At 38.7% G+C, this 13,289-nt stretch overlaps 1 protein-coding gene across 1 annotated transcript in view; it reads left to right on the top strand.

Annotated features, from left to right (window-relative positions):
* klf8 (Kruppel-like factor 8) overlaps window positions 1-13,289 on the top strand; it is a 38,414-nt gene that overhangs the window by 10,462 nt on the left and 14,663 nt on the right. Inside the window, exon 2 of the mRNA XM_033978394.2 lies at window positions 3,832-4,173. Coding sequence (XP_033834285.2) covers window positions 3,832-4,173 — 342 coding nt within the window. The remainder of the gene's footprint in view (window positions 1-3,831; window positions 4,174-13,289) is intronic.

The following is a 13,289-nucleotide window of genomic DNA, read 5'->3' as shown; positions in this document are numbered from 1 at the left end:
CTGAGAGTTTGGGAAATATGGTCTGTTTTCTCCAAGGACCAACCTGCACAAAGAGAATACAATGAAATACTTGAAATGTTTCAAATAAGATCATTTATTTTGTGAAGTCAGGTTGTTTTCACTTATATTATAGACATTTCCCCTGCAAAATAAGGACATGTAAAAGTAAAAAGTTGAATTGTAAAGTTTCTTTGTGATAGTAGTGGTAGTTGTAGTTTTTTTGAGTTATTAGAAACACCTTTTTTTCAACTTTGCTAATAAAGTCTGTTTAAAGATAGAAATTGTGGAAATAGTATCAGCATTGGTATCAGTGTAAGTAGTTTTTTGGGGGTTTCACATCTTTTGTAACTAGTTCATTTGATTTATTGTTGACAAATAAGAAAATGTTCAACTTTTACCCCTTTCTGTTACAGTGCCTTTGTTGTTGAATGTCGTGTACTTCCTCTACCTCCACAGGCTGTCCCCTGTATCTCGGGGGAAGGTGAGCAGTCCCCATTGTTTAGAACCAGCAGGGGCTTTGACGCCAGCTTTTATTTTAATTGACCGCACCTTTATTTTACTTGACAAAACCAGGCTACTTTTTGTGCCCTAACTTGCGGCCAGAGGTGGGAAGTACTCGCGCTGAATTTACTCAAGTTTATTTTGTGTTCTACTTCTTAGAGTAGTTTTCAAATACCGTACATTGAAGTTTGTGGTACTCTTTCCCCCTGTGAGTAAGTCTACAAGTGACAAAAGCTTTATGTTGACAATATTAATTGATTTGAACATTTGTGTTTCTTGCACCGCTCCTTCAGATATGATTTAGTTTTTTTTCAAATTTGTGTGGTTATTCATACTGAAAGTACCAGAGCTTGTGCATTACAATTTTGTCCTTCCACTTAAAGCATCTGAACCCATTTTTCTCCATGTCTTTGAGCAAAATGTGTCTTGTTGTATAAGCAGCTCAAGTCCACTGTGTGATGCCTACACCATTTATTGTCCAAGGATCAGAAAGTACGTGATTAGCATTCTAGCTGTTGTAGCCTTACCATGATTGGCCTCTGAACTGAAAAGAACTTATAAACTCATCGTGAATAAGTAAGATGCTCGGAATGCTGTTTTTCACGTTTTTTTTAAGACAGTAAAAATCAGGTACAGCTTTTACTTTTACTATTATTCTTTCTAGTAGTTTCCTCAAATACTTTTTTTACTCAAGCAATTTCATGATTCATCCATTGATTTGTACTTCCACTTGGATAATATATTTTGAACTAACTCTGTTACTTCTATAAGAAAAGAAAACTTAAATTATGTCAACTGGATAAAAAAGTTATTTGAGTGACATTTCTCTGCTCATCCAAGCCGCTTCTTCAGTTGTGTTCAAGTTGCTGGTGGACACTGCGTTATGTTTGAAGGAGTTAGCTAACTACACAAAAACTAATACCGCCCTTTTTATATGTCCGTTTATTTATTATTTACAACTGTCCCATGACCTCACAGGATCATGCTGTGAGGGGGATGGGCACAGAGCCACACCCACTCTGATTGGCCGAGACCACACCTCACCCTGGAATGTGCTAGACCAGGTCACTCCCTTTAGTTTGAGCTGGAGAGCAGAGAGGCAGCAGCACAAGACAAAGGATGGGGCTTGAGTGACGTTTTTTAACAAAGAAAAACAAAACCAGACGCTCCAAACAGGATTTAATGTGGATTTTTAAAACACAGAAGGCTTGAAGAGTGAGAGAGAGGGAGAGACGAAGGTAAGAAGCCAATCAGGAAAGAGCTGGATTAACTGTTTGTGTTTTTGGAGATGGGTTTGTAGAACCTAGTGGATAAACATGGAGTAGCAGCCTTGGGTTTTGACACACTTTATTCATTGACAAAGCAAACTTAACCAGGTCATAGTAGCGATTTGACATATAATAGCAGAAGTAGCAGTAATAGTTGGAGTAGTAGCATAGAATGTTCATGAAGTTTCATAATGTCAGTAAATGTAGATTAAGTTTTTTTTGTTTGTTTTTTTTACATAAGTGCTACTAATTTTGTGTGTTAATTCTTTGAACTTGTCCTCTGGGTATGTTTTGAGATGACCCTTGTTTCAATATATAAAAAAAACTATATTTACTTAAACTTCACTACTTCTACTACTATATGTAAATGTGTAGAGTGTTCTCATTCAGAGTTAAATGGGCCAGGTCAGCAGGTTGTCAGAGGAACACTTGTACTGTGGTCACTGGCCACATGATCAAGGGCCCACCCCCCAAAAAACAGGCAGGAAGTTTATAAGTGTGTAAATGTCATCTCAGTCTCAAGTTTTAAATTAAATTATACAATTATTATTATACAAATCTAATTAAAATAGAATAGAAAATTAAGTTGCACTTTCTGTGTGTGACTCCAGTGAAATATTGGCTTTAAATGAACAAGAACAAAAAGCCATATGAAGAGTTTGGTGTATAGTGGGCAGAGGAAAGGTGTGAACTTGAAGGTTAACTTCCTGTTTGAGTAAATGATTGTAAACACCTCAAACTTTTTGCTAATGAAGAAACAACAAACTGAAACTGAACCCATGACTAACTTGGAACTTATTTTGATTATTAATTCATATCTGGGCATGGTTGATAATGATGACTTCACTTCTCTTTACCAGAAGATGTTCAACACTAATTTCTCAATATATCGATATTTGTACTTTTTAGCGTATAAGCTTAAAGCTTAAGCATATAAGCTTAAATCTCCGGCACAGGTTGATATTTTGTTTATGCCCAAACGGCTGTCTGCATAAAACTTAATTTGAACCCTTCAGTGCGAAAAGATAACAGTAAAACATGACTACCCAGTTTTATCATAAGCCTGTGGTGAAAAAGGGCTATGGACTAAATGTAGTCAATGTGAATTACATTATTTGGGAAAACAATCTAAATTCAAATGAATGAAGTATAAAGTACACAATAGTAGACCCTCCACCAGTAAAGTCACACAGTGCACCATTAAAATGAATTGTACTTTTTCTTATGTGGACGTATGGTGTGCAGTTTAATTTATTCACACACATATAAGAACATCATTTAAACTTTGAAGTGTACATAGTGAGGTATGTTGTTCTGATCATAAAATCTGTCAGCTGGAAAGGATAAAAGGACATGATAACAGCTGAATGTGGCCTTTGTCCACACTGCCCGTAACAGCAGTGTTTATGTACATTTTTAGAGCTTTTTTTTAGTCCTTATATGCGTATAGTGGCTAAATATTTTTTTCTGATGAGGAAGAATGTTTTAAAACTTCTCCATTTTAAACCCTGGGAATCTTTTGCTTATACCATTTCACAATCACACACCTTTCAAATGTTTGATATGTCAGATATTGGCCGTTTATTTTGGCCTATCACTAGCACATGTGTTTCTTTTTATGCTAAATTATCTGCTAATGAAAGATTTTTTTTTGTATTTTGTGTTTAAGTCAGATTTCTTGTGTTACTGAAGGTGTATAAAGTTTGCATTAAATCCTCTATATCTCATTATTACGTACTTAAAAATGTGAGAAATTTTAAAACAATTTGCAGAACAGAGTTTGGCCATCACAGTAAAGCCAACGACAGCTAGCATGCTAATGTGTACTTCGTGATTATTGGACAATAAGACACTTTATAATTAGATGCAGACAACACACAGTGGACAAGATCTGCTTAAATACAATATATCTGTACTGGGCTACATGGGGACCAAACTAAATCTGTGTGGACCTACCCCATGTGTATCCCCATCAGTGATGGGGATTAAACTGAATGAACTACAGTTGAAATGTACTTCTTTTATCCTTTTTTCTAATCCTGGTTTTCTCTTGTTTCTACAGAGACGGGGCCAGAAGAGGAGAGCCAATAATAAATCAACAAAACCACCACAGGAAACAGTAGCAGACAAACAGGCTGTGACATCAGCAAACCAGGAAGTGGAGGACATAACCACGGAACGTGAGGAAGAGGAGGAGCAGCAAGAAAAAGAAGGAGAGGAGACGACGAGGTTGGAAGGAGAGGAGGAGACAAGGGAGCAAGGAAAGGAGACTAGGGAACAAGGTGTGGAGGCTAGGGTGCAGGTTGAGGAGACTCCAGAGAACTTGGAGGGGACAGCACCACGAGTGAAGATTGAGGAGGAAGACATGCTGATCAAACCTGAGCCCGAAGAAGTGGAGTGCACGGTAAGTCGTAGTCTTCTCATTGGTTGATTAATTTGGTGGGAGGACTGCTGAGTGATGGATGGAAATTGATACATTGCAGCCTCTTAATGTTTTGGATTTCTCGTTATAACATCAGGTTTGACAACTCTATTATTTCTTAACTGATGAGTAGCAGAATAGTGACATGTTTAGTTTAGTTTTTGCCCATATTTTTGCCTTTCGTGTTCTTAAAATCATGTGTGCATACAGCGGACTATTTATAAAGAGCTATATGAACATTTGTAATACATAAAGTTACAATAGGCCCATAGTAAATGAATGTGAAGCCTCATCATCCCCCGCCTTATGCCCAAAGTAGCAGGGATATACCCCAGCCTGGAAACCACTGAGGAAAAACAGTTTTACTTGTACAAAAAAATCTATCCTTGCATTGGTTTAAAAGCAAATTACTCTGGTGCACTGGTGTCCCTGGGCAGGACACTTGACTACCTTACCTCTCTGATTGTTATGCCCATTGGTTAAAGCTCAGTCTAGTTTAACTTCCATGATGATAAGGGAGAAATGTGAACAATCCCAACTGTGTTTACACAAAGGAGAAGTCTCTGTCACCTGCAATATTTACAATAGCTTTGCAATATATTTGTGCCTAGTCCCGGTTTATTCTCAAGTTTATTTATTTATTTATTTGAATATATGCTGTTTGTAAAAGTTGTAATGCTGAGAAGTGGCAATAGTTCGATAGTAAATTATCTCCAATGCCCAAAGTAGCAGGTACTTTCCCCGGCCACCTACAACAACCTAAAGAATAGAGAATGAATTGCGGTAACTTTGCATCATTCCATAGCATAACCTTACACTGCAGGCACTTGAATGTTTGCGTACCAATTTGTGCCTTTAAATTACATCCTATTTTCCTATATATCCTGCTGCATCGCCTTGAGCTCCACTCCATCCTGTGCTCTCTCTAAAGTTTGCACGTAATGACAGTCATAAAGGTACTCGCGCCCGCCTGCGTGTCTGTTCAGGTGGGCTTGTGTTCTGAACATGAGGTGGAGCCAGCTAAGGGTAGACATGGTATTTGGGATCTGCTGAATTATAAATGACATTTGGTTTATGCAATACCTTGAAACTAGTGCTGTAGTCGACTAAAGAAATTCTTGGTCGACTAAAGACATGTCTTGGTGTCGATTAGATGATTAGTGGCTCTGGCTACACCAGTACTAGGAAAATGTCTATTTATATGGGAATAGGCCGATTAAATGCTGGATTCACTCCCAAATCTAAAGGACTACAAGCAGACTTTAAACCTCCATATGTTTTGAATAGCATTAATCAAATTTTTTTATAAGACCTTTTGCTTACAGAATGTCAGCAACAATGTGAAAAAGTATGCTTGATTGTGCATTTGACCCATACATCAATGCAGAATCAGTGGGTGACAGCAGGATCATGCACCATTGTGGACACTGAAATAAAGTTGCCGTTTGTTCGCAATACTTTTTATGCTAACCATGCTAAGTGCTAACACATCTTGTTCTCAGGCTTTTATAGACTTTCCATAAACTGTCCCTAAATTAAATCGTTGCTTAATTCATCAAAGGTATTTACTCCGCGTTTAGCTGCCGGTCAAAATGAATATGTGTCTAAACTAAAATCAACAGCATACATTTTTAAAAACTGCCTGGAGTTAGTGCACAGCTGGTCTTGATGCAACGCTGCTAATACTTCTGCTCGCTGTAGCCATAAAGTACTATGATCTGTTGATGCAAATTGACAACTAAAGCAGATTAAATTAATACAATCAGAACTGTAACTCGGATGCTATAAGCTGTAATATACCCAGGACGCATCATCAGAGCACGTTTGGGTTTATTACAAACTGGTTTTAGTCATTTAGATCTGGCAACCCAAAATTACAAGCTCATTCTGCTTTTTAATGGGAAAATTGGCTTCAGGATCAAAACATTTAAAAAAAATTCTATTTTGTGTTTCGCAATTATGAATATATCAGCATCACATTCTAGTAATTTAGAGCAGTTTAACCCATACTTGATTTGAACATGTTTACTGTAGTTCAGTCTATGTAATGTTTATCAAATATATTTTAAAAAAACCCTACATGCACTACCTTTAAACAGCTGTATTTACAAACCATGATAGTACTTGTAAACTAATTAACCATTTATAAATGTCTCTCTTGGACTTCCTCTTCACTGGATGTTGTCAGTGTGATTGTGTGGCTCTATGGGGCTGGGGGCTGCAGGCTCTACTTTTGTGGTTCGGGGGAAGTGGGGCAGCGTTGGTGATGGGTGGGGGCAGGGCGTGGTGCTTTGCCTTAGCCTCATTTCAAACCATGTGCTCTGCTCCTCTCAGCAGTAAAACAACTCAACACTGCGTTATACAGACTTCGATTACATCAGTCATTCTCAGTAATTTAATTTTTTCTTGTTTGTAAGTTTGTTTTATACTGAGCTTCAACATACTAAACATAATAAAAACTAACTCCAGACTAAATAATTAGCTTGTTTGATTCATTGTAAGCCAAGATTTCCACCATTTTAAATTCTAGTTTGACTAATTTTAGTCAAATGTTTACTTTGCTTTAATCCCGTTAAGGGTCTTAAAGTTTTAATTGGGACATTGCTTCACTGCAAGTTTAGACCTAGTTAAGTACTGGCTAGATTTTCATCATGCTTATTTTTAGTATTACTCCTGGTCGTAGCAATAGACACAGTTGTAGTGTTAGTAGTAATTGCTGTTCATTAGTAGATTAATTTCTATATCATGGGAGGGCAATGGTTTTTTTTCCACCACTTTTTTGGTCCAATCATCATCACTCATTGGTGTAACAAATGGTCCCAAACTAATCTCTATAAAATATCGGCTAAACAGGCCCGATGTCTTTCAGCTTTAAACTGGCCTGCCTGTATCCTGTGAGGAGTGTGATGTGGCCACACCCCTGCTGTCAGCCACCCCGCTGGGAGGGGGTGGCTGTGACTTGGAGCAGGGCAGGAGGAGGGCGGGAGGAGGGCGGGTGATGATGGGTGTGGCTGTGGGGGGTGTGGTGGTGCGCCTCTGTGAAAAGGGTGGAGGCATTTCCTGTCTGCAGATAACGTCTTCAGGAAGTCAATGCTCTTTTAGTCCAATCCTTTGGGAAAGAAATATCCAAACATCTCAGGTTTGGATCATTAGTCTCACAGCCTGCTAGATCTCGATTACATTTGCTGTTTACTACTGCTGCTATCCTACTATTACTATTACTACTACTAATACTGTTAACATTGCTACTACTATTAATACTATTGCCGCTAATTCTGCTATAACACTTTCTGCTACTACTACTGCAACTACTATTGGAACTACACCAACTATGGCTACAATACAGCTACAAGTTACAAGTGCATAGGCTATTTTCATTATAATGTTTGTAGCTAGTAGATAGTTAACTTTCTAGCATTTTTGTGATTGCATCCATATTTTTTGGTCCCTGGCTTATAATAAAAGTTGCCTTAACAATTACATTTCTCCCCTGTGAGATACGTTTCCCACCATATACTAGTGCTGCTGCTACTGCTCTTACTATTACTATTTTTAAAGTTTATTTATTTGACTGGTCATTAAATTAAACGTACATTTTTGCTTTCAGTTTTAGGCTCTCTCTCTTTTCAGGCTCTCTTAAGTAATGGAGGGAACTTTTTCTTTCAGTTCTTGAGGTTGTTTTGTTCTGTTTATATTTATTAATTATCAGTAGAGACAGATAATTAAATGTTTGTGTTAATTTAGGTTGTCACATCATGTTATTGTCTATCACGGTTCAGAGGTCACGGTCAGCTTTAGCTTGAGCGCCAAGCTAGTCCTGTCACCATAGTTACCACCTCCCTTTGACCTTTCACTTCCTGTTTCTCTTCCAGCTCCTCATCACATGCAATCCAGAAACATGTTTCTGCAGATGCACATAATATGCTGCTATTTAAAAAGGTGCACTATGTACCTTTTCTGGTGGATGTCTGCCACCTGCTTTTCTCCATAGAGAGAGCTTTGCCTGGAATGTTCCTCACTATGATTTAAAATGCCTTGTTAGTAGCACTATTAGAGATGTCACTACCTTAGGCACTGCATATACAAGTGGGGTTGTTCAATCAAAACTAAATCTTTCATGTATGATGTTTATCCATCAGCCTGTCTCCATGGACAACTGCCTTGCCTGGAATGTTCCACAGTATGGCACTAAGCTGATCTAACTAGCATTTATTTAGCATTTCCATTGCTCAAAAACCTTGAATAACATGCATTCATACTGTTATCTCCCCAGAGATATGACTAGGAACATTCTAGGTAAAGCCAATAGCATCTCTATGTGAACAAGCAGGTGGCTATCCTCCAGAAAAGTTACATAGTGCACCTTTAAATTGTGAGAGCATTTTCTCTATAGTTTTCTTGGCATTATAGTACATTGTGCAGAGGAATGTGTGATTGAAAGCGGGTTTGGGGGGCTTTCGCCTTGCTGGTGCCAGTAGCTCCCTGCCCCCCGCTCCACAGGGCTAGGCGGAGAGTTGAATACCTGCCAGAAGGGACCTCTCCCTGGGTTTAAATCGGTCTCAAGCGCTCCTCACAATGGTGATCTGTTTTTGGGAATCATGCAACAAAACGACAGCACTTCAGTACAGGGAGGAAGCACCAACTGAGTACAAAGATATGGAGAGGCGTTGGGCGTGCGTAGGGCTGAAGTAACTGAGACGAGGAGGGGAGAGGGAGGGCTAATGATGTCATGTTTTGGGCACAAGAGCTCGAGTTTTGCACTAGGGCTGTATACCTTGAGTCAGTGCAGTCCACCAAAATTTTATAGAAAATGAAGGGTGAGTTTGCAAAAGCATGATACAAAACAAGACACTACAACTTCCAAACCTGATGCAATATGCAGTAGTTTCCTTATTGTGTGACATAGCGCGGAGGGCAAAAAGAGGGGGACTCGGCACCAAAAACTAAACTGAAACCTATTAAACATTTTCAAAAGAATAAAATATAACATGGTGATCTAAATATGTGTTAGAAGAAAAATACCCCCTCTTTAAACATCTCTGTAAATGACTTGTTTAGGGTTCAAGTGAATGGACTGAAATTATACTACTACTACCTTTCATATTAATGCCGGTTGGCAGTTCGATTCCACTCAGTGCATATTGTCGTGTATCCTTGAGCAAGATACTTCATACATGTTCTGGTGTGTGAGCGACTAGGGGCAGGTTCCTTTCTGCTGTCGTCTCCAAATCCAAAGTGTGCTCATAAGTACATTCTACTGTCTGAAGTAAGTTACCTATTTTAATCTAAACCGTTGTGTCTGAGTTTGATTTATACTAACAGCAGCAATCTCCACGCCTTTTGTCAACATTAGATTGTCTATTAACTTGTGACAAGTCATAAAATTACTTTGTTGATGTAGTTCACGCTTTCAGTACCTCTTTCCAAATACATTGACCTGCAATAAATTAATATTACCTTAATTATTAATATATATCCTTGTTATAGTGTTTTTTACTCAGTATGACTCATTTATTCTGAGGGTATTGATAAGTTTATATGTTTCAATGCATTTCTGACTATTTTTCAAAATGTAGTTGGTGCACTTTTAGTCAAATCTCAGTGCAGTTTAAAATGAATCAGTTCTGGTTTTCCTGTTTTCAAGCCGGTAAAGATCAGTGACAGTGTCTTTTAATTAGTCTGGTGAAAACTACAATAAACAAGACAATAGCTATTTCACTCTTGTAGTCTGGCAGGTTAGGTTGTCTTTATTAGTTGGTTTGAGGGGCTTGTCTGAACTTGTTAGATCCAGGATTTCTTCCCTAAATGCAAATAGGTTAAAAGGTCAAATGGATTTCTCTCAGTGCAACTTAAAAGTGTTCAGCCTGAGACAAATGTGTGGCACTGTGTGGAGACGAGGGTCTTATTTGCATAATGTAAAATACACAGTTGCAGACAGGCCGCTACTTTGAATAGTGCAGTTTGAAATGGTGTTTGTTAATGGCGGGTCTGTATTTAAAATGTAGGGGATGTCTGTTAACATCTCACTCCAATAAGTAAAGCTGGGAAAGTTTGGAAGACACTGCAGAACTATTGTCAAATTTTGTAACACCACTGTGATGTTTTAATATACCCGTTGGCTCAATAATTTTATTTTTATAAAGAATTATATTATAACCAGCACTAAGTCATCAGTTAATATTGCGATATTGATACTTACAATAAATTGTGAAACCCTAAAAGAAAACACTCTTTTTTTTTTTGCAAATAGGCAGAGACCACTTTGCCTGTTGCTCCCTGTTGGTAACACTGTGCTAACAGATGGATACTTCACATATGGCTCTGGCATTATCAGAAAGAAAAGTGCAGAGTTGTTTGGAAAAATACAGTAGACTTTGTGGTTTTTCAGTTCTTGCTACATTTCTTTGAATTGCTGCAAACCTTTTCAGACATTTGGGTGGATCCATGCACTGCAGGGTGGGGTGAGCTCTTGGCTGGGTGTGGGACCAGCCTCACATTTGCGCTTGGGTGGAGGGAGCATTCTGGGTGTGGGTCTGTTAAGTTTGTCCATGTGGTGAAGGAAGAGACGGATGGGAGAGGAGGCTAGTGAGATGGATTGTTTTAATATAGCATTTGCTGGGTCATATGTTAATTTTATTGCACATTTGAATTTGCCACAAACTGTGGTCTAATATTTAGCTGGTTCTCAATGATTTAAATGTGCTCTACCAGATTTTTACTATCTTAAAAAAGCAGAAAAAAAGAACTACTCTGTTTTAAATAGTTTGCAGTGATCCAGTTATTCCTTATTAATCTTATTAATTCAGGCCATCCTAACTATTCACCACGATGAGTTTACAAGTGCTTTTCATCCCTTTTTGCTATCATCAACAACTAGCATGCTAATAATAGTGTAGGCCTACTTCCTGGTTTGCGAACGATATAAATGTAGAGCTGCTTTCACAATATACCTGTACTGGGACAAAACAAATGTATCTTGGGTTCAGTGAATGGGTTAAATAAAGAAGAAATAATATTCTGATACAAAATAGACTATTGTTGGTAAAGATTTGCATATTGCCTTTGTTTGCAGTGTGAAATGTGAGGTATGGTTCGTATGGTTTTGAATACAGTCAGGAATGGACTAAGCTTTTGGATAGGGCCCGTCTGCGACCGCTGGGTGTGGATCTTGTTTGGCCTTTTGAAGGAGTGGGGAGAATGTGAAGAGGAGAAGGAATTTATGGTCTTCGTTCAGTCCTGGTTCAGTCCTGGTTCAGTCCTGGTTCAGTCCTGGTTCAGTCCTGGTTCAGTCCTGGTTCAGTCCTGGTTCAGTCCTGGTTCAGTCCTGGTTCAGTCCTGTTTTTTGAGGTCAATGGGCTAGACCTCTGTTCCAGCTACTGCCTGATCTTGTCAAGGCTTTGTCCTGGTTTGGGCTGGTTTACTCCTCATTTAGTGCGGATTTTCCCTGGTTTAGTTGTGTCAGTGTTAGTCCTGTTGCAATCCTAGTCCTGGTTCAGTCCTGGTTCATCCTTGCTTTTGTCATGGTTTAGTTGTGGTCCTGTTTTAGTCCTTGTTTTTCCTGTTCAGTCTTGGTTCAGTCCAGTTTTAGTCCTGGTTCAGCCCTGTTTTAGTCCTGGTTCAGTCCAGCTTTAGTCCTGGTTCAGCCCTGTTTTAGTCCTGGTTCAGCCCTGTTTTAGTCCTGGTTCAGTCCAGCTTTAGTCCTGGTTCAGCCCTGTTTTCTGGAGGTCAGTGGGCCTGGCCTCTGCTCCAGCTGCTGCCTGCTCATGTCTCCATTGTAGCGGATCCATTTCAGCCGCGGCAGGTGCAGCTCGAAACTCACACCCATGATTCTTATCTCTCAGAAGGCTCACGGCTTATGCTTATTCAGGTTTACAGCTAATTCTGTGTTTAGTGCTAGTTTAGTTTTAGTACCGTTATAATCTAGATTAGTTATTAATGAATTGTCAAGATACAAATTAGTTTGTTAGCAAAACAAACAGATTCTTAAACTGGGATATGGGCTACTTTGAGCTGGTCTCACGTGTAATGACAGGCACTGCATCTGATTTTATTTCATTTTTTTACCATCTTAAACGTTTCCTAAAACATTCCTGGCCCCCTAATTATTCACCACAATTAGTTTATAAGCACTTTTCATAACTTTCAGAAGCCAGAGCGGAGTTTGTTACAGAAATGCAACACCTAGCATGCTAACAGCGCACAAGCATTAGGCCACTTCCTGATTCGCCAAAAGATGCATACAGCACACACAGTCTCACATCAAAGAGCTTCTTCGACATGTAGGGGTTGAACTAATTTTACTTTATTACAGCAAAAAATTGTGTACACCCCCTTTTTAAGTTTTAATCATGATTACAATCACTGTTGTTTGCTTAGGTGCATTTTATTAATTACTTTCTTCTATATTCGTGGTGTAACATTTGTTTCTTATCTGTTTTATTTCACAGTTTGCTGCAGTATTGTTTGTGTTACTCATTTTGCATATCTTATTGTTGGATGCGTAGCAGCTTCAAATTCTTTCACATGAATTAATTGCGCGATGAAAACTGGTGACCCATTTTGCAACAAGAACCACAGAGATGGTTCCTAGTCTGTCTGGGAAGTCTGGCAATAAAAGCAAAGATAATCACAGTTTGATTAAGGAAATTATATGTAACCCTGCCTTTTAACCCTGATGTTAGGGTTAGTCAGTTCATAGTTTTTTTTTATTCAATCTTTACTGTTTTTCTTTTGGCTTTATGCTGGATCAATTCAAATGTTGACACTTGATTAAGTCCTTATTTAGCTTGATTTAATCTTGGTTTAGTACTGGTTTAATCTTGGTTTAGTACTGGTTTAATCTTGGTTTAGTACTGGTTTAATCTTGGTTTTGGTCCTTTAGCCCAAGTGTAGTTTGGGTTCTGTTCTGGTTTAGTCATGGTTCAGTTCTTGTTCAGTACTGATTCAGTTTAGGTGTAGTCCTGGTCTAGTCCTGATTAATTTCTGGTCTAGTCTTGGTTCAGTCCTGGTCTGGTCTTGATCTAGTCCTGTTTCAGTCCTGGTTTAGTCCTGTTTGTGAAGAGCCTGGGGATGATGCAGTGGAGGAAGTGGGCGGGAAA

The sequence above is a fragment of the Periophthalmus magnuspinnatus genome, chromosome 14, assembly GCF_009829125.3.
Source record: "Periophthalmus magnuspinnatus isolate fPerMag1 chromosome 14, fPerMag1.2.pri, whole genome shotgun sequence".
Lineage (NCBI taxonomy): Eukaryota > Metazoa > Chordata > Actinopteri > Gobiiformes > Gobiidae > Periophthalmus > Periophthalmus magnuspinnatus.
The sequence above is the reverse complement of the archived record's forward strand: the minus strand, read 5'-3'. Positions and strand labels throughout refer to the sequence as shown.